At 52.2% G+C, this 21,322-nt stretch overlaps 8 protein-coding genes across 8 annotated transcripts; 6 read left to right on the plus strand and 2 right to left on the minus strand.

Moving 5' to 3' along the window:
- Positions 1 to 437: 437 nt before the first annotated feature.
- B0T23DRAFT_64739 (uncharacterized protein) lies at positions 438 to 1,234 on the plus strand. Its single transcript, XM_062841586.1, has one exon. It carries the CDS (start codon positions 528 to 530, stop codon positions 972 to 974), a length of 447 nt encoding a protein of 148 aa, XP_062695032.1. The 5' UTR covers positions 438 to 527; the 3' UTR covers positions 975 to 1,234.
- B0T23DRAFT_64740 (alpha/beta-hydrolase) lies at positions 1,235 to 2,856 on the plus strand. Its single transcript, XM_062841587.1, has one exon. It carries the CDS (start codon positions 1,494 to 1,496, stop codon positions 2,757 to 2,759), a length of 1,266 nt encoding a protein of 421 aa, XP_062695033.1. The 5' UTR covers positions 1,235 to 1,493; the 3' UTR covers positions 2,760 to 2,856.
- A 315-nt stretch (positions 2,857 to 3,171) lies between these two features.
- Positions 3,172 to 4,518, plus strand: B0T23DRAFT_64742 (ribosomal protein S5 domain 2-type protein). Its single transcript, XM_062841588.1, has one exon. It carries the CDS (start codon positions 3,334 to 3,336, stop codon positions 4,405 to 4,407), a length of 1,074 nt encoding a protein of 357 aa, XP_062695034.1. The 5' UTR covers positions 3,172 to 3,333; the 3' UTR covers positions 4,408 to 4,518.
- Positions 4,519 to 5,616: 1,098 nt separating this feature from the next.
- Positions 5,617 to 6,621, plus strand: B0T23DRAFT_402013 (uncharacterized protein; the record flags this gene model as incomplete). Its single annotated transcript, XM_062838632.1, has 1 exon — positions 5,617 to 6,621. One exon carries the CDS (start codon positions 5,617 to 5,619, stop codon positions 6,619 to 6,621), a length of 1,005 nt encoding a protein of 334 aa, XP_062695035.1.
- Positions 6,622 to 7,942: 1,321 nt separating this feature from the next.
- B0T23DRAFT_372643 (uncharacterized protein) lies at positions 7,943 to 9,521 on the plus strand. Its single transcript, XM_062836745.1, has one exon. It carries the CDS (start codon positions 7,979 to 7,981, stop codon positions 9,242 to 9,244), a length of 1,266 nt encoding a protein of 421 aa, XP_062695036.1. The 5' UTR covers positions 7,943 to 7,978; the 3' UTR covers positions 9,245 to 9,521.
- Positions 9,522 to 9,997: 476 nt separating this feature from the next.
- B0T23DRAFT_352022 (uncharacterized protein) lies at positions 9,998 to 10,849 on the plus strand (the record flags this gene model as incomplete). Its single annotated transcript, XM_062836087.1, has 1 exon — positions 9,998 to 10,849. The coding sequence occupies one exon, from the start codon at positions 9,998 to 10,000 to the stop codon at positions 10,622 to 10,624; it is 627 nt and encodes a 208-aa protein (XP_062695037.1). The 3' UTR covers positions 10,625 to 10,849.
- Positions 10,850 to 10,896: 47 nt separating this feature from the next.
- Positions 10,897 to 12,029, minus strand: B0T23DRAFT_64794 (uncharacterized protein). Its single transcript, XM_062841591.1, has 2 exons — positions 11,820 to 12,029; positions 10,897 to 11,359 (listed from the first exon to the last, which is right to left on the minus strand). Exons 1-2 carry the CDS (start codon positions 11,937 to 11,939, stop codon positions 11,105 to 11,107), a joined length of 375 nt encoding a protein of 124 aa, XP_062695038.1. The 5' UTR covers positions 11,940 to 12,029; the 3' UTR covers positions 10,897 to 11,104.
- Positions 12,030 to 13,797: 1,768 nt separating this feature from the next.
- On the minus strand, positions 13,798 to 19,259 carry B0T23DRAFT_64761 (uncharacterized protein). The gene is made up of 2 exons (XM_062841589.1): positions 18,255 to 19,259; positions 13,798 to 18,181 (listed from the first exon to the last, which is right to left on the minus strand). Exons 1-2 carry the CDS (start codon positions 18,928 to 18,930, stop codon positions 13,956 to 13,958), a joined length of 4,902 nt encoding a protein of 1,633 aa, XP_062695039.1. The 5' UTR covers positions 18,931 to 19,259; the 3' UTR covers positions 13,798 to 13,955.
- Positions 19,260 to 21,322: the final 2,063 nt, after the last annotated feature.

Below are 21,322 nucleotides of genomic sequence, written 5' to 3' on the forward strand. Positions count from 1 at the left end.
AAAAAGGCAAGTCAGGGGATGAGCAGATCATTTTTGGGCGACCTCCAGACCTCCTTGGCGCGTGAAGTTGCCCCGCGTAAAAAGGGCGAGTTTTTGGGGGCATGGATCATAAGTACCCCATGACATGAGTATGCCGGCGCTTTTTTTTTTTTTTTTTTTTTTTTTTTTTTCTCCTCTCTCTCTCACGGCATGTGCTGAGACTACATCACCTCGACTTCGTCACAAGATAGGTTGTAATCGAGCTGGATTATCTCAGGAGCGTGCAAAGCATTCCGGTTGTGCCGAGCGAAAACCTGGAAGAGACAACCACAAGATTCCCCACAAACCCTTTGTTCCGCCTCGTTAGACGAAAAAAGAAAGATCATCACCCCTCCTTTCTATCCCGCCCTCAGCTGCCGCCCCGCCCCGCCTCATATATCACAGTAAGACAGGAAGATCGAGCCCAGATTACAGGAACAACCTGTTCATCGACGATACCATCCGGCCAAGCTGTATCAATTTTATTCATCGAGCCCAGGAGCGCAAAGATGCCCAGGATCTTTGGGCGCCGGTCAACCTCTCTGAAGCTTATGAGCCCTCCAGACTCTATGCCTCTCTCAGAACAAGAGCATCACAATTCCTCGGACAATCACCATGATTCGGCTTACTCCTCGCTGCTGGATCCCATGGTGCGCGCAATGGAGCCGCCAGAACACCGCCGGACCAAATCCACACCAAGCGGATGGATGCAAGGCTTTGCAACTTCTGGACAAGACGTCTCACACCGGACGTGGTTGAGTGCCGCCGAAAGACGCTCCTCTTCAACTGGCGAGCGTCCACCTCCTCGGAAGCTGGTCAAAGACCCCAACGGCTCCGGCCGGCCGTCGTTCTCCGTGGAGCTTTCGGATAGTGACGGGGAGAAGGAGAAGGGTGTCATACGACGACAGCTCACCAGACTGAGGAGCTTCTACCGACGAGAGAAGTCAAAACCCTGAGGAGGACCGCTGATCATCCTCAGCTTGCTGCTGACTTGTGATGTTTATTAAAAGTCATGATGTTGGCGGCAGGGAAAACGGATCACGACAACTTCAAACTTGTGGTTGGTTGTTCGGAGGATTTCCGTCTTTGGGGAGGACAGTTACAGTAGGCGCATTTTGCTTGAAGACCCGCTCCGCCGACACCGACACCGACCCGCTTTTCCTTGGCAGCCACTACCATTCCTACGATCACAACTCTCGTCGGTTATCGGTTCATGGAAGTCTTTTTATGCCATGACTAATCTAACAAAACCTCACCGGATGGACAAATCGACTTCCGAAACTTGCCTAGAACACTACCTTCAACGCGAAAAGTAGACTTCCGGTTTAGTATCCTATCCGAGGACGCTCACTGAAGGCCACACATTCAAGGCCCTTTCTCATCCTTTGAAAGCTTCTAATTTCGAGGCAAACGACGAGTCCTTCCGGGTCAACTTTCAGCGGAGTCGGATCTCAAAACCACACTCTTGCAGCCCCATGATGACGGCCTGGGCTTCTAACCTCCGCCCTCAGGTCACTACATCTTGTCTCGTTCTTGGGGCAGTGGGTGTATCCTTGGGGTTGAGTGCCCACATGCTGATGAGCCAAAACTCGACCACGAAGCCAATAATAATCCCATCGCCAAGAGCCACCCACCTTCCACAGTTGCCCAAAGAAGGAACCTCCTCACTTCCATACCCCCCAGATGCTCTACCAGGTGCAAGGGACGTTGAGACCCCATATGGAATCATCAAGGTATTCGAATGGGGGCCTGAAGACGGCGAGAAGGTTCTTCTGTTACACGGCATCAGCACACCATGTTTGAGCTTGGGAATACTTGGAGAGGCGCTCGTGGAAAAAGGTTACAGAGTCATGCTGTTTGACTTTTTCGGCCGCGGTTATTCCGATACTCCAACAGACATCCCCTTTGACATCCGGCTTTACTCGACTCAGATCCTCCTGGCTTTGGCATCTTCAAATCTGCCCTGGACCGGCGACAACGGATTCCACATGATTGGTTATTCCCTAGGCGGAGGCATCGCCGTCTCGTTCGCCAGATACTACTCGCACATGATCCGGTCCTTGATACTCGTGGCAAGCGCAGGACTGATCCGGTCAGAACACGTGAGCCGAAGGAGCAGGATCCTTTACTCCGAAGGGCTGCTTCCCGAGAGTCTGCTCCGGTGGCTCATACGCCGACGGATCACTCCTCAGTCAGCGACAACGACATCCGAAGCCAAAATGGCTAGCGAGGTCGTAACCGCCACCAGCAACAGTGAACAGTCCATCAAGAAGCATCACAAAAACAGCGACGCCAGCGGCGGGGACTCGTTCGACAATGCGGTTCTCTCGCCGCACAGGCCCAACAGCACAGTTTCCTCGGTGATGGCCTGGCAGGTCCAGCACCAGCAGGGATTCCTCACGGCTTTTATGAGCAGCATTCGGCATGCGCCCATTTACGAACAGCGGGAGGATTGGCTAAAGCTCGGTCAGCTTTTGGCTGCTAGGCGAAAGACTTCTTCTCCTGGTGCCGATGAGGGAGCCGGGGCAGAACCGTTGCCGGGACTTTTGGGTGGAAAAGTCTTGCTGATTCTTGGCTCAACGGATCCGGTAATTGTCAAGGAGGAACTGATACACGACGCCACGTCAGTGTTGGGAGAAGATGGATTTAAGGCTGTTGTAATGGATGGTGGACATGAAATCGTTATGACGAAGGGAAAAGAGGTGGCGGGCTTGGCGGCAGGTTTTTGGTCACGGGGTTAGATAACTTGGTCGCAAGGGAAAAACCATTGTATATGATGATATGATACGTAGGATATATGACATGCTGGATGTGATTGCAGATTTTAAGAATTATTCATTGTCGTGTTTCATCGTGCGAGTAGAAACAAAGTGGTTCGAGCTGATGCAGTGAAACGATCAAGGGGATTTGCTGATGTTGGACCCATGTCCGCGGGTGACACCTGCAGGAAGTAGAAGTGCCCTGAAAGGCCACGCTAGGTTGCTAATTCAGCGGCTATCAGGCGATTTCTCAGCGCGCACTTGCTTTGCATGGATCCAGCTGCCCAAAGCAGCCTCGTACAGGGGGGCGTATTGGTCGATCCTGGCTGCCGTGCAACAAACCCCACCAAGGCTGATAGCCTTTCAGGTTGGAGGAAATTTCCCAAACAACCTCCTCCAAAAACAAATCGCAGCCTTCACCAAACAAAACCACTTCAAGCTTGGTACAGCCAGTTGGCAACTCGACAACGGTTGAATCTGATATATAACAAACCGAAATCACATCAGGCACCATAACAACCACAAGTCACCAAATATCAGAAACCAAGCCGTTACAATGGCCGCCACAGTTCCAGCTCCTTCGCTGAGCTTCTCGCGACCAACCTTCGCCAAGCTCTCGCCTCACCCGTACCTTCTCACGAACCTCACCGACCCCGAAAACCCCTGCCGTACCAACGGTCGCGCCCCGTACGAGGCTCGCCCCGTTCACATCCACACGTCCTCGCTCGCCCACGCCAACGGTAGCGCACTCGTCCGCACCGGCGACACCACGGTCGTCTGCGGCGTGCGCGCCGAGATCCTTCCCGTCACCAACATCCCCCAGTACCGGCCGCGGGAGCCCTCGTACGGCGAAGAAGACAATGACGACAGCGCCGATGTCGATGAGCTAAAGGACTACGACCTCCTGGTTCCCAACATCGAGCTAGCCACCGGCTGCGCGCCGCAGTTCCTACCCGGCGTGCCGCCCACGACGCTGGCGCAGACGCTTAGCACGCGCATCTACTCGCTTCTGCACAGCTGCAAGGTGGTGGATCCCAAGGGCCTGAGGGTGTGGTACACTCCGCCTAAGGAGACTAGGGAGGAGGGCGCGATGGAGGTGGATGAGGCACAGGAAGAGGAAGAAGAAGCGGAGGAAAGGAAACCGGAGCTCAAGGCCTACTGGGTCCTCTACATCGACCTACTATTCGTCTCCTTCGACGGAAACCCATTTGACGCAGCCTGGACAGCCGTCATGGCGGCGCTGCGCGACACGAAGCTGCCGCAGGCGCGGTGGGATCCAGATCGCGAGGCGGTGGTGTGCTCGCGGAGCGAGGAGGCGAAGATGGCGCTGGGTGTGCGTGGACTGCCGGTTGCCTGCACTGCGACGGTGTTCCTGGAGAAGGAGCACGGAGATGATTCGGGCACCTCGGCAGAGAGGAAAAGCAGGCACTGGATCTTGCTGGATCCGGATAGGTTGGAGGAGAGCTTGTGCAAGGAGACGGTCACGGTGGTGGTGGACTGCAGCGGGGAAGAGACGAAGGTGAAGAGCATTGAGAAGCATGGCGGTACGGTGATTGGGAGAGAGTTGATGAGAGGGTTCATTGGTGTTGCTGAGGGGAGGTGGCAGGAGGTGAAGGAGGCGTCGAAGTAGAGTGTCGGTCTATGGCAGACAGGCATCTCGGGCTTGTCCTTTCCACGAGTTTTCACATGGACGAGCGTCGAAATGAGAAGAGCAATGTAACGGATTTGATACCCTAGGATGTACGGTTGGACAAATGCACGGTCAGAGTGGTCGCGATTATCACCATTAGTCTTGAAACAACTTATAATACCTCGATAGCCGCTTTGCCACCAACACGATGTTCTACCAACATGATCATGAAGGCAGACCTACGCAAAGTTCTCAAAGGCAATGTCAGGGGCGGCGAGAAAGTGAAAACGACAACATCAACACGAACGAGCCTGTTCAGCAGACCATGGGCAGCAAGGAAAGTGGAAGAGAGCCAGCATACCTATCCAGGGCGGTCAGGACGTTGGGTCAGGGGTCGGTTACCCTCAGGCTCTTTCCTGTTGCTATCAAGGGAATATCTCTTGACTGGATGTAGAAGGGCCATGGCTGTTCCTTCCTTGAGATCCCAACCCTGAGGAAGGAACGGCACTCTGACAAAGTGAGTACCTCAATGGCCACTGCAATTCATGAAGTATCATGCAATTATAGTGGAGGTAGGTGAGGTTTAACCGGCCGCACCTTCCGTTTTCCAAATGACGATGCAGCCAGTGGTGAAAAGTTTTACGCCTCTGATATTGAGCCCTTCGCCCTTCTCATCGGCATTCTGTCTCCCCCCATCCACGTCTTCGACTCACCCGTCTTTCAGCGTTTGGGAGGCTTGCGTTCAAAAAGGCCAACTATTCCAGCATACCTCCGTTCTTGAGAGCCCAGCTGCCGTTCATTTTCAAGTCACGTCGAATCACGCCACCGTTAGTTAATACGTCAGATCCCTCTCAGCCGGCCATGTCCCCTCTGGCGACCTTCCACCCGTTTCCGAGGCTACCCTGGGAATTACGCAATGAGATCTGGACGCAGTCTATCCGCCCACTTGACCGCCCTGGGGCCCATATCTTTTGCTTGGACCTGCGGGAGCCGGAAGATGATACAGCAAAGGAACATGACATACAATGCCCTCGTATTCTTTCAGTGCCTTTACATTTTGAGCGTCCGCGTCCGCCTTTGGTGATCGGCGAGAAATTCATTCACGTGTCAGTCCCCGCAAAGACCTCGTCGTCCGGACCCGACGGTAATCCCTCAACGTATATGGTCGATGGCGGACTCTGGACCGCCTGCAAGGAGTCACGGGCAGTGATGGAACATACGTTCAACCACCAGAAGTGGGATCCGATAAGGAAGGCATACCCAGCATACTGGAAACTTTGGAAAGATACGCTCTTAGATCGTATGGACTTCGATATGCCTCCTCCTCCTCCTCTTTCACCTGGCAGTGACGACTCGTCTCCTTCTCCACCTCGACCTCCACGTTCGCCTCGCGAGAGGCCCCCCACGCCCGTTGACCCCTACGGCGCAGAGCGCTCATATCTTCGGGTACCGGCAACGGCATTTTTTTGGTCATCACCTTCATTGCCCTGTTCGCCGCGCTCCAATGAGCTGGACAAAGCGGACCATTCCAAAGGTCAGGCTGCAGCCTCCCCGCGTTCTGTCACTGTGCTTCCAATGCAGGATCTCATCATTATTCGGCCCTCGAGTTGGACCCCGCATATACATGAGGGTTACTGGCAAGCGCTTGAACACGGGTTTCCATTTGGGGCAAAGAAATATGGCTTTCCTGGATTTTGCGGATGGAAAGGTTTTGCCATTGAGTACGATCCAAGCTGGGGCGAAAGGCAAACATGGGGCGCCACTTGGCGTGATGACTCTATTTGGCTTGATGATGGTTCCTTTAAGTTGCCTGACGGTACCGTTGGTGTCATGGACAGTATCTACAAGGCCGTTTCAAACTTTGAGCAGATTCAGACGATTTGGCTCATTGACTACCGACTCAAGGCTAAGCAAAATACACCCGCAGCCATCAGAAGGCTGGATAGCAGCCAGAAGGTGTTTTATGGAGGTGACGGGTGCCAGTTCGTAGAAGTGTATCGCGAGTTTGTTGAAAGTGGCGGTGGTTATCTTAATGAGTATTACACCGAGGGCATTGATGGTGAAAACTCAGCCATGAGCCAAGGATCGTGCCATTGGTTTATTGAAGAGTTTGAGGTTCGCATGTTTGGGGATCTCTACGACAGCGACGAGTCGGTCGATTCAAATTACTCGAGGTATCCTCCGCATATTGGCCTACTGGCCTGCCTGCCCTAGGCTTGTATAGCGGCAGTGGACACTTCAAGACCTGTGGAATCTACCGGGGGATTGCTGTATCTGACTTGGTTGGTCTCTCTTCACTTGATCTTTCGTTATACATTATGCATCTGGCAAGGGGTTCCTTGCGGGTTTCTGAAACCGTGGCTGGTTTAATGTAATCACATGTTGGTCATCCCAATTCCTTTCCTTCATATCTCCTAGTTGACCTCTTTCACAAATACTCAGTAGTGTAGGTTTTGACAAACATAAAACAGAGCACAAGATCAAGCGATGAGTAGTTGGGAATGAGAGGAAGCAAATTATATGGGGTCAGGCGCTGCGCTATGTGTGATGTGAGCAGAATAGGTTAGTCGTCTTTGGGACTCAGAATCTCCGTGATCGGGATTCTATCCACTGGTCTGGGCCTAGAGGGCGATACTGCATTGCGGGCTCTGGGTCAATTGGATGTTTAACCTCGGGGTTTCGCAGTTGTAACTTTTGCGTCACGAAGGAGTTAGGCTGTTTTGACACTCGATAGAAGAGGAGTTGGTGAAATACTAGCCGTTGAGGCGGTTATGAAAGTTCAAGGAGACTGGGCTCTCACATAGGTTACAGTCATTGTCATGTGTGATTTCCAATATGGATTGTGCGCTTCACGCAGCCAAATAGCTCCCCCAAGTGGCATGAGGCCCGGAATTTATAACGAATATTAACGCTGCTTAACTGAGCAGCAATATGATAACGGCGATGATCATTTTAGGCACAACCTCGTGGCCAAAAGTAGGTAGTGAGAAATGTAATTTGAACGCGAGTCAAAACCGTATGACGGTTGAACAGCTCAATGATGTGTCGGTATAGTCTAGTTCGTTGACTACCTCTACATACATGGACATCCGCAACCAAGAATGATGGGTAGCAATGACCTCTCCCAAGTGACTGTGTCGCTAGGACCAATATTCAGGTCATTCGTGTCCGTTTCGTTCAGTTCCTTCTCCTCTCCTCTGCGACTGTGCTGTGCCTTCTTAATAAAACGAAATACGAGCAAGACGGGCAGGTGGGGGACAACTGGTGCACCTTCCATCACAAACTGAATGGCAATTATGGCAGTATTTCGATGGTAAGGAGTTGTTCTTATTCCAGCCAGTCCTTTGTTATCTTTACTCCATCATCCTCCCCATTGTCCTCTCTCCTCTTCATCCCCTTTCCCCCATTCACGCCTTCAACATTCCTCTCAGCGTCGGCGTTTCTGTGAAGCTCATATCCACAGGGCCGGGCTGCCGATTCGACAAAGCCTCCCTTCATACCTGGGCGCAAGGGTCCAACAATCGTACCCACCTTGAAATCACATCGATTTACCATTGGTTATTATTTCAGGATGTCAGATCACACGCAACTGCCCGGCGTCACCACGGGGCCTCTGACCACATTCCACCCGTTTCCCAAGTTACCATGGGAGCTTCGTTACGACATCTGGGACCTTGTTATTCGACCGCTTGACCGCCCTGGAGTCCATATCTTCTGCATAGAAGAGCGGAAACTGGAAGATTCTGAACCCAAAGAATGCGACGTGATCTGCGGCCCAATCCCTTTGGAATCTGGCGATTCCAATCTTCACATCAGTGTTCCGGCTGCAACCATGTCATCCGGACCTGCTGGTAACGTGTCCACATATATGATTGATGGTGGACTTTGGACTGCCTGCAAGGAATCACGAGCGGTAATGGAAAGGGTGTTCAGACACCAGATGTGGGATCCCAAGAGGAGGGCCTACCCAGAGTACTATTTGGATTCCTTTTATAGGTATAGGTTCGTTCCTCCACACCTTCGAGCACTACAACACCCTTCTCCAGCTCTCGAAGACCCATATAAAGGGTTAGAACACGAAACCGATTTGATACCGGCCACGGGGTTCTTTCTATCGGCACCAGTTTCTTCTTCCTCGCCGTCATCCGCTCGAACGAACCAAGCAGACCGACCCGATCATCGAGTCACAGCCTCCCCACACTATTTCAGTGTCTTTCCCCATCAAGATCTCTTCATAATGCGGCCTTCATCGTGGAAGATAAAAAACATGTGGTCTCTGCTCGCAGTTGGCTTCCCCTTTGGCTCGAAGAAATGGGGATACTTCGGATTCGGTGGAAAACATGGTCTCGCATTTGAGTACGACCCGCTCTGGGAGCAAGAGCCTGAAGCGACCGATCAGTATTCTCGTGATCATACAGGAAAGGTTATCGGTATTATCAGTATCTACGACCGAATGATTTCGACCATCCAACAACTCGTGGACTCCAGAGCGGACACTGTCTGGTTCATTGATTATCGACTCAAGCTCAAGGAGAACACACCAACAGACAAGAGAGAGCCCATTAATGACCAAAAGGTGTTCTATGGGCACGATGGACGTCGATATGTCGAGGTGTATTCCAAGTACGTCAAGGGAGGTGGCGACCGTCTCCCATGGTTTTATACCGAGGGTATTGAGGGTGAGGACTCGTCTATCGGCGGAGGGTCTTGCCATTCTTTCATCGAATATGTTGAACTTAGTGCTTTCATGAATATCTGGAACGAAGAGTCGGATAACGAATGGGGTGATGAAGAAAGGCACGGCCCAGCGTTGGGACTTCTTGCTTGCTTGCGTTAAGCCTAATTGAAATACGTCGATGATGGATTGTCATGAAGTGTCGAGCAGCTCTTGTACTTAGTAGATCTCATTGACATTGGTGTTTGTGGTCTTGCGTTATCTTGTTGCAACGAATTTTATTGTTGGGCTCTCACATCTACCTAGGTACGCCACGGGCACTCCTTAAAAAAAGAAGGACTATTGTAGTGGTCTTTGGCGATGTATTTGATGTTGATAAATGCACTTATCAATCCATTTTCAACGGCGATTGGAGCATGAGATGAGCACTTGGTGATGGGATGCTTAACAACAATATCAATTTCGATATGTGTTCAGTTAGAGAAAACATGTGTTGGCTCTCTAACAAGCACTGGGTAATAACCGCTTCAGTCCCATCTGCCTGACCATTTGTGTGCTGTCCAGACCTACCAAACCTTTCAGCAAAATCTCAGCAACTCATCGGATTACAGAATGTCAAGCGAGAGATATATTTTCAGTCACATCGCAAACACCGAAAACCTTTCCCGCCGAGATATCTTTGCCGTTTGGTATTCTCGCAGACGACGTCTAGAGCCTTCCATCTCTTTCAATCCACAAAACCACCACTGTTTGTTGTCTCCTTAAGTTGTCCAAAATCCAAAATAAATCTTGTCACCAGCTCCCTGACTTCCAAGCCTCAACAGCACCGACCCTCATCATTTCTCACCTCGGCCTCGCAATCCCCAACTCACACATACTCCCCAAAGAAAACAACGTAACCTTGAAGAGCTCAAGATGTCACTAGATGAGCTTGATCTGCTGCAATCAAGGGCCACAACCCCCGCCGACGAATATCACTGGTACCTTCTCTACCAGCTGATCCGAGGCCTAGAGTGGCTCAAGCTGAAAGTTCAAAGCGGCGACGTCGACGACGACGACGACGACGAGGTGCGCATGCAGCAGCAGCAGCTGTCAAGCGAAGCAAGAGAAAGCCTGAAAGAAGTATTGGACAAGGAAATCGAAGAGGCCAACACCGACAACCTCCTCTACGCAGAAAACCTGAAACGTGAAGACCAGGCAAACAAGTTCCCGCAGGCGGAGGAGACCTATTCGCATGACCTCCGCTTGGGCAAGTTCCGGCAGCAGGAAGGCTATGATGAGCGTCTGGAGAGATTCCGGCGCGAGTGGACGGAAGAGGCGGCTCTGGAGAGAATCGCGGAATTGTTTGGCGTGTGGAGCGACGTGAGGAAGAAGCTGGGGCTTCATAGTGGTGAGACTACCTCGGAAAAGGATATGGTGGCTGTTAGGGAGCATATGCAGAAGACGGTGGCGGATAGACAGGCTGTCAGGTTTAAGCCGACTTATTCGCTCTATCCAAAAGTTCCGGAGGAGATGAAGGAAGTGATGGAGAAGAGATCATGACCAAAGTAACTGCACTGTATCGTACGTACCTCTACCTCTACTTATCAGAGAGGGAGGCGTGTCACTACTGGCCGGTAGCCGCGTCGCAATATCAAGTGGCTCTGCGTGACGAACAGTGGGACTTGCAAAGGGACGGGAGAGATAACTTTAGTGCTTTTGGTCAAAGGACGTTTGGGTTAGCGTAGCGCTTGGGGCGTTTGATGGAAATTGGTCAGATGATGAAGGAGTAAGAACAACTACACTTAAAGAACTAAGAGGAATACTTGATCCGTCCGTCATCTTATACCTGTGTGGACTGTAATATACTAGTAAAGGTATCCTTCGTCAGCCATTGATTTCCCAACGCTCAATGAACTAACTTGAAAAGAAACAAATATTTCTAGCTCAGACATCAACCTCGACCCTGCACCTTCCCCTTCCCCTCCCCTTCTCCTCCCAAAATTCCTCTCGGCCACCATCCCAAACCAGAACTTGAACCCTCTACGGCTCCTGCGCAGCCGCTAGATTGCTCTTCTCAAAACACAAGATAGTGGGCGGCTCCGACAAGTTCAAGCTGGGGCCGATCTCCTTCAGCATAGCATGGGCGAGACACTCGTTGTCGTAGTAGCGCATGTCGTCCATGGATGCGAACTCGATGTACGAGGCGACGGTGTAGCCGCGGGCCTTTTGGTCGGGAAGGGTCTTGCCGGCCGTCAGTTGCAGAATGTAGGGCTTGCCGTCCTTTTGGGAGGCGAGCTGATAAGTTAGCAGAGTGAGAATAGTAGAGGTAGGTTGACTTTGCGTTTGCATTTGCTTGACTGGCGGGGGGTTGAGATGGATTGGAGCAGCTGAGGACGGACAGAAAAGGGAACTGAAAAGAAAGGGAAAAAGAAAGAGAGGGAAAAAGAAAGAGAGGGAGAGAGAAGAGAAGGGGGGGGGGGGGGTTGTAGGACTGACTATTGGGGAGACTGGAGAGGTAGCTGGGAAAGGAAGGTGCGAGCGAGGAAGAACAGAGTTTGAAAATACCACTCAGTGTGAAGAGGAAGAGAACTGAAGGGGAAGGAGCGGATCGGGATGGGCCGAGAGGCGAACTAAGATCACTGCACTGCAGGCATCATGATCATGATAGGTACCTAATCAAGGTGGAGTAGTATGGCAACTGACTGGGACGGTCGGATATAATAGTAAAACAAGCTCAGTGAAAACATCAACGAACCTTCTTCTGTTCCTCCGCAACAACATGATACGCATCTAACAACCTCTTCTGATTCGTCTCATCCGGAATCTTGAACAGTGTCATCCGGTGGATGCGGGGACCGCGCTTGTCGGCTGTCATGTTGTCAATGGTCTGGTGTTGACGGGCGTGAGACTGAGCTTAGTGATGTGAACGAATCGGAGAATGGCAAGTTGAAAAAGATAATGGTTTTTCTCAAAGTTGTGAAATTAATTCTTTCGAGGACGGAGAACAAGATGAGACGTAGCCCGGATGGTGAGCGAAGCCAAAACTACCTGTCTACTAGTAGAGGAAGGTAGGCAGAGGTATCTTATAACCCAGAGAAATCTTCATTGACCATGCAAGGCGGAGGAACAATCGAAGTTGGCCAACGAACTGGAAGGAAACACGGCCACTGCTCTTTGCTTCTCGCTCTGCCAGATGAGTGGCGGTACTTAGAGGTATGAATATGGCATGAAAGAGGCCGTTGCCTTGGTACATGGCATCGACGTCGTCTCTTCTACTGAACGCAGTTTCGCGCGCACTTAGCCCCATTACCAAGCCACCGCTGTGTTTACAACAGGTCTGGCTTTCATGACAAAGCGGCAGCGTTATCGTAGAGTCCGAGTCAGTTTCTACCCAAGGGGCGTGTTTCTTTACCGACTGCATGTCATGTCGTGAGGCATCAGTCGCCTGATTCGATCGAGGTGTCATGAAAGTGAGACAAATGATAAGGTACCTGGTTTCGGGAAGCAAAGCGCATGCAGTGTGCATTGAAAGACTTTTAGCTGAGGTAAAGGTAGGAATGCGCCTGTGCCTGTGTTGTCGTGGTGTTCAATTGGACACTTGAGATCAGAAACCGAAGTCCAGAGGTCCGTCGGAAGTCAGACGTCGGAAGTTCTTCGATGCTCCTTCTTCCCGCCCGCCGCTTCAAGATCGTGAAACCTCCTTCTGGTCTTTGTCCTCCCATCGCCCTGGCAGGTGGCTGAAGTGGCTGGGCTGACACGACAGGAACCCGAGGACGATAAAGCAGCAAGCAAGTAGGTGCGAGATTGGGAGCCACGATTTGCAATGTCCGACTGCGGTTTGTGCTTGGACTGATATACAGCAAGTCTACTTACCTAGCCACTGGTGTTCGAAAGATACGGCATCTACACCAGCCACCAGTCCACAATATCATCGAGTTCGGAATTTGCACGGATACACCATAATGAATGCGAATACTGTACGCATAAATCTTAGTGTACTACAGGAGTTGACCGGTGGGGAAATTCCAGATTGACAGTGGTACAATGCCTCGAATGTGAGCCTCAAGAACCATGGGAGACGTCTGAGGTGAGTTGAGGATGGAAAGAGTTCAGTTCGGAAGTATGACTTACCAACCATGGGACGTCGATCATTCTTGCATACCTAGACTCGTTCAGGCCAGACAACATGCATGTATGTGAGGTTAACATCTCCATATCAGGCTGGCAGCTGACCAGCCACGTCCGCTCAAGTAAGGTAAAATCGGTGTGCTTTGTTCGCAGACGCGGGGGGTAATCGCATCAACCGTATCTAACAGATCCGATCCCGAGTCCAAGGGAAGATTCCGACCTAGGTAGGTAGACTTCAGTTCGGACAAATGACCAGCCAGCCTGCATCAATGTCATTAAACCACACCAACAGTGAACATATCCATCGGCCGAACGAGACCAGGGGACCCGTATCCAAAATGCCAGAGCAATGCTAGAGGACGACGACAAAGAGGAGGAACAAGGCGCGCGCTTACGGAAGATGACGGAACCACGAAAACAGACAGACAACAGCAACCGCAGCAACATAATCAAAATCAAGGAAGCAGACTTTAAAATCTATACTGCCAATATGCTTTTCCTGGCTCTGGCCCCGCAATTGTTCGAACAATACCAACAACAATGCCGACCGATTTTCCCTTCCTTCCTTCTCTTACACACCCGCCCACATTTCAAGCTTTCCATCATTCGCCCATTTCCAACTCCCAACTTCCCAACTCCCAAGTCGAAATGCCCAAGCTTGAGCCTAACCATTCCCAAGCTGTCACCCCCAACCGTCCGAGCCCTACCCACCGAATAGGAGACTTTATCGACCTAAGGCTACGGATGATCTGAGAAAACCGAGTCACGGACTCAGCTGCTGCATCGATACCAACTCCACCTTGGTTTGTGTTGTCTGCTTTGGGGAGGGGGAGGTCCATGGGGTTTCTATCGGCTTGCCATCTGGTGAAAGTCCTTGATTCGGCGTCTGCGTCTGCGTATGTGCTTGTGTCTGCGCCTGCGCCTGTGATTGTGCCTGTGACTGCCCAGCTGCCTGCTTGTGCTGATTTTCATGCTCTTCGCTTCCTTGCTGCCGCTGGCTTTGGCTCTGACTTCCTGTCTGTGCTTGCGTTGTTATATCCTGTTTCTGTTCCTTCTCTCCTGTCGGTATTTGTCTTTGAACAACAGACTCGCCGAGCCCGCCGAATCCACCTGGCGATCCTGACCCTGAAGCAGCCGAGCTTGAAGCTAAACCTGTCTGACCAGCACCAGGACCAGCATTAGCAGCAGCAGCCGCAGCAGCAGCAGCAGCAGCAGCAACAGCATTAGCATTAGCAACCGTTCCCATGACGATCCGCATCTTCTCCAGCAGTTCCGGCATCCGATATGGCTTGATCAGCACGTCATCGCATCCGGCCTCCTTGGCCTCGAGGATTTGTTCTATGCGGGCGTTGGCGCTGACGGCTATGATTGGTAACCTCCCGCCCGTGATCTTGCCCTGGCGTTCCAGCTCGCGAATGTTGCGCGTGCACGTGAGCCCATCCTGAATGGGCATCTCGATGTCCATGAGGATGACTGACAAGGGGAACTTGGTGGCTGGTGTGGCTATTGTTGTCGTTGCTGGTGGTGCTTGGCTTTGATTCAGGAAACTGCCATTGACTGGCGGTGGCAATGGGCTGATGGTCCCATTCAGAGCGGGAATGGCGTTTTTGTTATTGATGCTGCCGTTCATGGGCAGGGCAGTGCCAGAACCCTGGTCGCTCACATAGCGGTCAGTCCGCTGCAGTTTATCGAGACATTCCAGGCCATGGTTTGCTACATCAACAGTGAATCCCATACTGGTGAGACCACGTCGCGTGATTTGCTGGTTGATCAGGTTGTCCTCAACAACCATGATGCCACGAATCTGGGGTGGCGGTGTTACCAATCCGCCAAGCTCAACTACAGGACTGGATGGTACTGGGCTTGGCCGCGGCGACGATGTCGAACCCCTATGAGGATTACTGGGGCGCATCGAGCGGATATTTGGAGCCTTGGTCATCAAGTCTGACATGACAGCCTTTGCTGCCACCGCCGTCGCCTCAGCATCACGGAGAGACCTTTCATTGGGGTGATAGGCTTCGATGTAAAAAGCAAAGGTGCTACCGACACCCGGTTGACTGGCCACTCCAATGGCGCCATTCTGGAGTTCCGTGAGCCGACGGCTGATGAACAATCCAAGACCTGAGCCTCCGTACTTGATATGGGTACGACTGGACGCCTGGACGAAGCGCTGGAAGAGACTCTTCTTCTCGTCTTCTGTCAGACCCTGGCCTGTATCTTTGACCTCAAAGAGGAGGAACATGGGTTCTCCACGGTCATGGACGCTTGCTGTATCGCTATCCTCGGCGTTACTCTCTTGGGACCTCGGGATAAACTGTACCGAACTGGTGGCCTCGGTTGGGCGTGTCAAGCTCGCACTTAGCCCGACGGTGACGTTGCGGGTTGGACCAGTCTTGGTGAACTTTAGAGCATTGGTCAGTAGATTGATGAGAACCTGTTTCAGGCGTGACGGATCGAAGTCCAGGTATTTGACGCCAAGATCGTAATATGACTGGTCAACAACCATGCTTAGGTTGATATCGACTCTCCGAGCCTCGACTTCGAACATCTTGAGCGCTTCCTTGACCATCTGAACCGGGTTCACGGTGATGGGCGTAATAGCCAACAGCTTGGAGTCGAGCTTCGACATTGTGAGAATATCATCAACGATGCGCTTCTGATGTTGAGCACACCCAACAATAGTCTCTGCACTGTCGATGCCGTTGTCCAACAGCTCACAAACCTCTGCACGAAGCTCGTGATTTGGCTGGTTGTCGGCAGTACCTTCGCTCACATAGCTCCGCGCATCGCTGTCGCTCCCATGATGGTCGCCACCAACAAGTTCTTGAACGCGCGAGAGCGTGGCTGTGATGGCGTCTGCGCAATGTATTATAGCGCTCAAGGGGTTGCGCATCTCATGGGATGTCATGTCGATAAAGTTCTCCTGCTGGCGCTTGGACTCGATCGCCTCCTCTTTCCGTTGTTTCTCCCTATCCAACTGCCACTTTTGTAACGAAACGTCGCTCAGACAACCAGTGAAGCTTTGTATGACACCCTCGGCCGATCGTACAGGCATCAGCGTCGCTTGTACCCATCGCGGCATAACCATCTTGTGGCCCGCACCGTCATCGGCAGTCCATGTTGTGCGGAGTCTGACTTCCACATTCTGGACTTTATCCTCGATGACCATCTTCTTGAGTTTCTTCATCACCAAGCCCACATCCTCTGCCCAGACGCACGTCTCTAACGGTCTAATCGTAACCTCGGTTGGATCGATTTTCGGCAATCCGCACATTTCGTAGAAAACATTGTTGGCGCCCAGAAGGCGCCCCTCAAGGTCCATATCGTACATGCCAACTGTTGCGAATTCGGCCATCCTTTTGAGGTTCTCAGCCTGTTGTGCTCGTCGAACCGCCTCTTCAGCAGCGTGCTTGTGTGCCGTAACGTCTGTCAAGCATGTCATGGTCCGTATGATGCTTCCATCTGGGGCGCGCTCTGCTTTGGCGGTGGCAAAAATATGGCGTTCCTTAGACTGATCGATAGGGACGAGATCCAGACCTGCTTTCTCGAAGCTCGGAGAGTTGCGGGTTAGAGATGGAGTGACGTTCGTGTGGTTTTTTGGCTTTACCCTGAATTCGTATTCAACGTAATGCTCCGTCTTCAGTTTCTCGTGTGCGGTGACAATGTTTTGGCGGTCCTCTTCTTTGACACAGGCAAGGAAGCCACTGTTTCTGATGGGGCCGTTCCCTGGGAAGCCTGTCATCTTGTACCACGCGTCGTTCGCAAATGTTATGTTTCCTTGGGGATCGCCGAAACACATGCCGACCGGAACGAACTCAACAAGAGCTTCAAACATCTTTATCGACTCGTTCGCTTCCTTTGTTTGGATAGCCAGCTTTTCTTTGAGCATGGCTTGATCATAAGCAGCCTGCTCTGCCGCATTGCGTCCTCTTCGTGCTTCCTCCTCAAGAAGGACCACGGAGGCCAGAGAAGTGGTAAGTTTTTGGCTCAAGAGTAGTATGTATTGACGATAGTCGTTGTCGTAAGGGCGTCTTGGGTTTAGACCTAGAAGAAGTAGCCCCATTGCGTCTTCCTTCTTTGTTGGCCGAATCGGCATGATCACAACAGCCCGGCACGGATCATCTTTGAAACCCCTCGTCTGCAGACCACGGAGATACTCCTGCGGAAGCGTGCCGTCCTTGGTCTGAAGAAGAAGTGGCTGGTGTGCTGTTACGGCCTCCCTAAGCGCTGGTGCTAGAGCATGCTCGTTTGTGCTGAGGTTAATCGCGGTTTGAGCAATCGGATGGCCTTCTGGCACTCCCAAAGCTCCGGCCAGTCTGCATTGCTTTGTGGGACCATCGCTGCCGATTTTCATAGCGCTTCCCTCTTCAAAAGCCTCCACGCTGTATAGAATCGCAAGCGGTATATCGTAACAAGGATCGACGTCGGCAAGTTCCTGGAGTGTCTTGTTCCAGTAACCATTCACATCGCGTGCGGCAGGCAGGTCCTCACCAAGCTCAACGAGCATCTGCATGCGACGCTCCCATAATCGCACACTAGTTGTGTCCCCGACCGGATGTATGAATCCTACGCACCGTTCCTTTTCGAGGATAGGGACGAGCGACCATTTCAAGTATGTCTCTTCGAGCCAGTGGGGACCTCCTTCCACCTCGGGTTCCCTTTCGATGAAGAACCTCCATTCATCCTCGATCGTCGGGTCTTCCTTCCGTGCTATACGCGACATGGCATCCTTCAGCTGTTCGCCGGCTTCCTGCCACGCATTTTCCACAGTCATTCCAAGTAGTGACGGATGTTTAGAGCCGCATAGTTTACTAAATGCCTCGTTGTAGAGGGTCACATAGTTGGTGCCCCAGTAGATGGCAATGGGGCGACTGTCAGCGAGTATTTGGTGGAAGGTCTGCTCCAAAGTCGGGGGCCAGTCTTTTATGGGCCCCAGTGGCGTTGCGGCCCAATCGACACTGTGTATCACTTCGAGAAAGGACCGTGTTTCTTCATCATCAAGAGGTCAGCTGGAGACTCATGGAGCCATAGCTGGGCCAGCACAAGAGGCAGGGACACATACCTGGCAAAATATCTGGTAGAATCCAACCCGGGTCCGTAGTCGAACGCTTGAGAGATTGGATCATCTCTGGGGAAGCCAGTGGGTACTCGGCCGAGCCCAAAGGAAGAGTTGGCGGTCCAGATCTGGTCCGGCTAAGTGATGTGTAGTCGGGAGGTGCCAGGCTCATCGAGGATGTTAAAGATGGTACTGCAAGGGTAGCCGCGATGGTGGTGGTACTAGCAGTGGTAGCAGCAGACGTCTGGATAGACTCGGGCGCATCATCCTTGACGGGAATCAGGCGGACCGGGGGAGGGACCGTGCTTCCGACAGGCGAGGCTTCGTCGACTTGACTTTGTGACGGTGGTTCAGAGAAGGGCGGTTGGTCATTTGCGCCCACAACGACCATGTCAGGGCGAACGATGGTACGGGTCCAATAAATGTTCATGAAGGAGAAGTTGGCAGCTGCCTGGCCGGTGCTACTGGGGCAGACACCGGACAGGTCTGTAAGCCATTCCCACAGCTCGACATTGTTGCGCTTGCGGGTGGTGATGGCGTCCGGGAGGCGGGCATCTGCATCGAGAGCGGGATTCGTGTAGACGATGGTGGGCGGGTGCGGGGTTAGGGCGACGATGAAGGACGGGCGCTGGTCGGCCTCGAGCAGATCGATAATGCCGGAGGTCAGGAAGGACGGATGCATTATTTCCACCGGCGGGGAGAAGATGCTCCAGTAGGGACGGGGTCGGTTACGGTCGTCGTCTCAGTATGAATGCTGCCGGTGCCTTGCTTGCTTGCTCCCAACCGGCACGGCGCTGCGGCTGGAGAGCCTGAGAAGACTGGACGGGACTGGACTGGACGTTGCGACTGGTGATCCACCAAGCCACCCAAGCCGGGGGGAAATACCCAGCGGGGAAAGTGATATGTCTGATACGAACGCGGGATCTGAGATACACGACACAGAAAGCTATTCCTCGATATACGTCCTCTCGGTGGTGACCGACGCGGAGTGGGTGAGCTAGGGAGCCAAAATTGGAAGCGCAGTGATACTGTACGCAACAAAAAACGAATGTGACTTGCGACTTTGCGATCTACGACTATAGAACCTAGACGTAGACACGGAAACCTCGATAGTATCAAGGGTAGGGGTAGACGCTGAACTGGAGGCTGGAGCGAGACACCAGCAGGCAGCTTTTGGGGGATGGAGTGGTGGTGATCGTGATGCTGCTGTTGGCGAAAGGCGCGCAAAGACGCATTCGACATTCGAGCTAGGCCACAATTTTTCCTGAATCTCCAGCAGGATTGCAGGCTTCCCGTCGTTCGTTCCCGCTTTGGGTGTTGATGGTCAAAGGACAGGACGGATGGGAGGGGGGATACCTTATCGTGAACCTTTTGAAAGGACTGAAGGAATATCCGCGACCAACCGAACCTTTCCAAAGAAGAAAGAAACAGGATTCGGAAACCAAAAGAGCGAAAACAGGCCCAAGCAGGTGAACCTAGAAAGGTCACATGGGCGACAGGGACGAAGATTTGGTTAGTGGTGTAGCAGGCGCAGCGCCGACGCGCGACCTGAAAGGTGACGATAGGGAGATGGTCCGGGGAATCGGGGGACGGGGACCGACAGGAGGGGACCTTGGAGGACCTTGGAATCGTGGCGTGTCGTAGTATTTTGCTGCTGTAGGCCCGGTGCTATTCGGTGCTAGCACAATATCCCATGTGTATACACGCAAGCACTGGTAGACATGGGATGATTAGTGGAGGTGAGGTATGGGGTAAAGGTGAATTGAGGTTCCACGTTTCCAGCCTTGGGTTCAGGGTTGGCGAGCGTTTTTGGCAGTCAGGTTATACCCGGGCCGTCACGATATCCGGTGAGTGAGTAATCAGGTGCCCGGGGGGTTAAAACCCGGAGTAGTTATCGAATAGGTAGGTTGACCGCAGGAGATGGGCAGTTGATGTGTTGATACCGACCCTTTCTTGTTTGGTGTTGAAGTCGAATTGGGCTCAGGCCAGGTAGCAAGTATCCCCGTCCGCGGTAGGCTGGTTAGTACACAAGGATGTTGGACTGAAATCGCAGACTGTGAGGAAATGGAGGGCAAGAATGTAGGGCCCAGAATGGGCAACGTGATGCTACCGAGGAGGAAAAAAGGGCGAAAGGTGTAGGTATGTACACTACAAGCTGGAGACTCTTGGGAGAGACGGAGTCTGTCGTCCTTTTTCGCGCGTGCTATACCGTGCAAAATTGAAACTGGGAAAGGTGGATGGGCACGGATGGGAAAAGCATCCAGTGGGAAATGCAACCGAATTGTGCAGGATGCCCCAAAAACCCTTGAATCCAGTGGAATACCACCCTATGGAGGAAGGGCGATCGCGGCCCGATTTGGGTGTTGGCTTCTTGGCTTCTTTGTACAAGGACTTTGGGCTGCAGTGTCACTGGCCAGTTGAAGGTCAGTTTACATGAGACGCCCCGTTCATCACCGACCGTCACAAGATTCATAATGTCTCTCATCAAGACCGGAGATGCGACTCACTGTAGTTGTACATATCTGATTTAGACCTGAACCTCCTGTCTGCACGCCCTCGGATGACAGCTGTAGTAGCTTCCTCGAAAGCCTCCATCAATTCGACGGGACACCTCCATGCCTTCCGTCATAACACATTGCCGGGAGATGCTCATTTGGCGGGATTACGGAAGTAACGGCGGGCGGGCAGGCCGGAATGGTGGCCGCAGATCTGAGGGTTGGCTGTTTGGATTTTGGAGCGCACATGCCAGCTCGACGAGTTGATTAGCTGCAGTAGTATCTGATGATGATTTGCAACAGTTTCTAAAATAAACAAAAGACCCCCCTTTTTTTTCCGAGAACACGAACTTTTTATCAACCTAGCTTTCCTTGACTGATCCTCCGTCTAGAGGTACTTGTGTCAAACCTGAGGTGACCCGAATGTTCCGTGGTCGTGCTGTTAACCCAAGTTCCAACCCGATCAACAGTTTGACCGGGAATCTGTTAACGTTGATTCTGGTCTTATACCAGTTCACCATTCCATTATCATCAGCGGTCAGACATAACCTGTTGATACTTTCTTCGGCCTGGGAATTG

Source organism: Neurospora hispaniola (genome assembly GCF_033458365.1).
Source record: "Neurospora hispaniola strain FGSC 10403 chromosome Unknown B0T23scaffold_2, whole genome shotgun sequence".
In the NCBI taxonomy this organism is placed as follows: Eukaryota; Fungi; Ascomycota; class Sordariomycetes; order Sordariales; family Sordariaceae; genus Neurospora; species Neurospora hispaniola.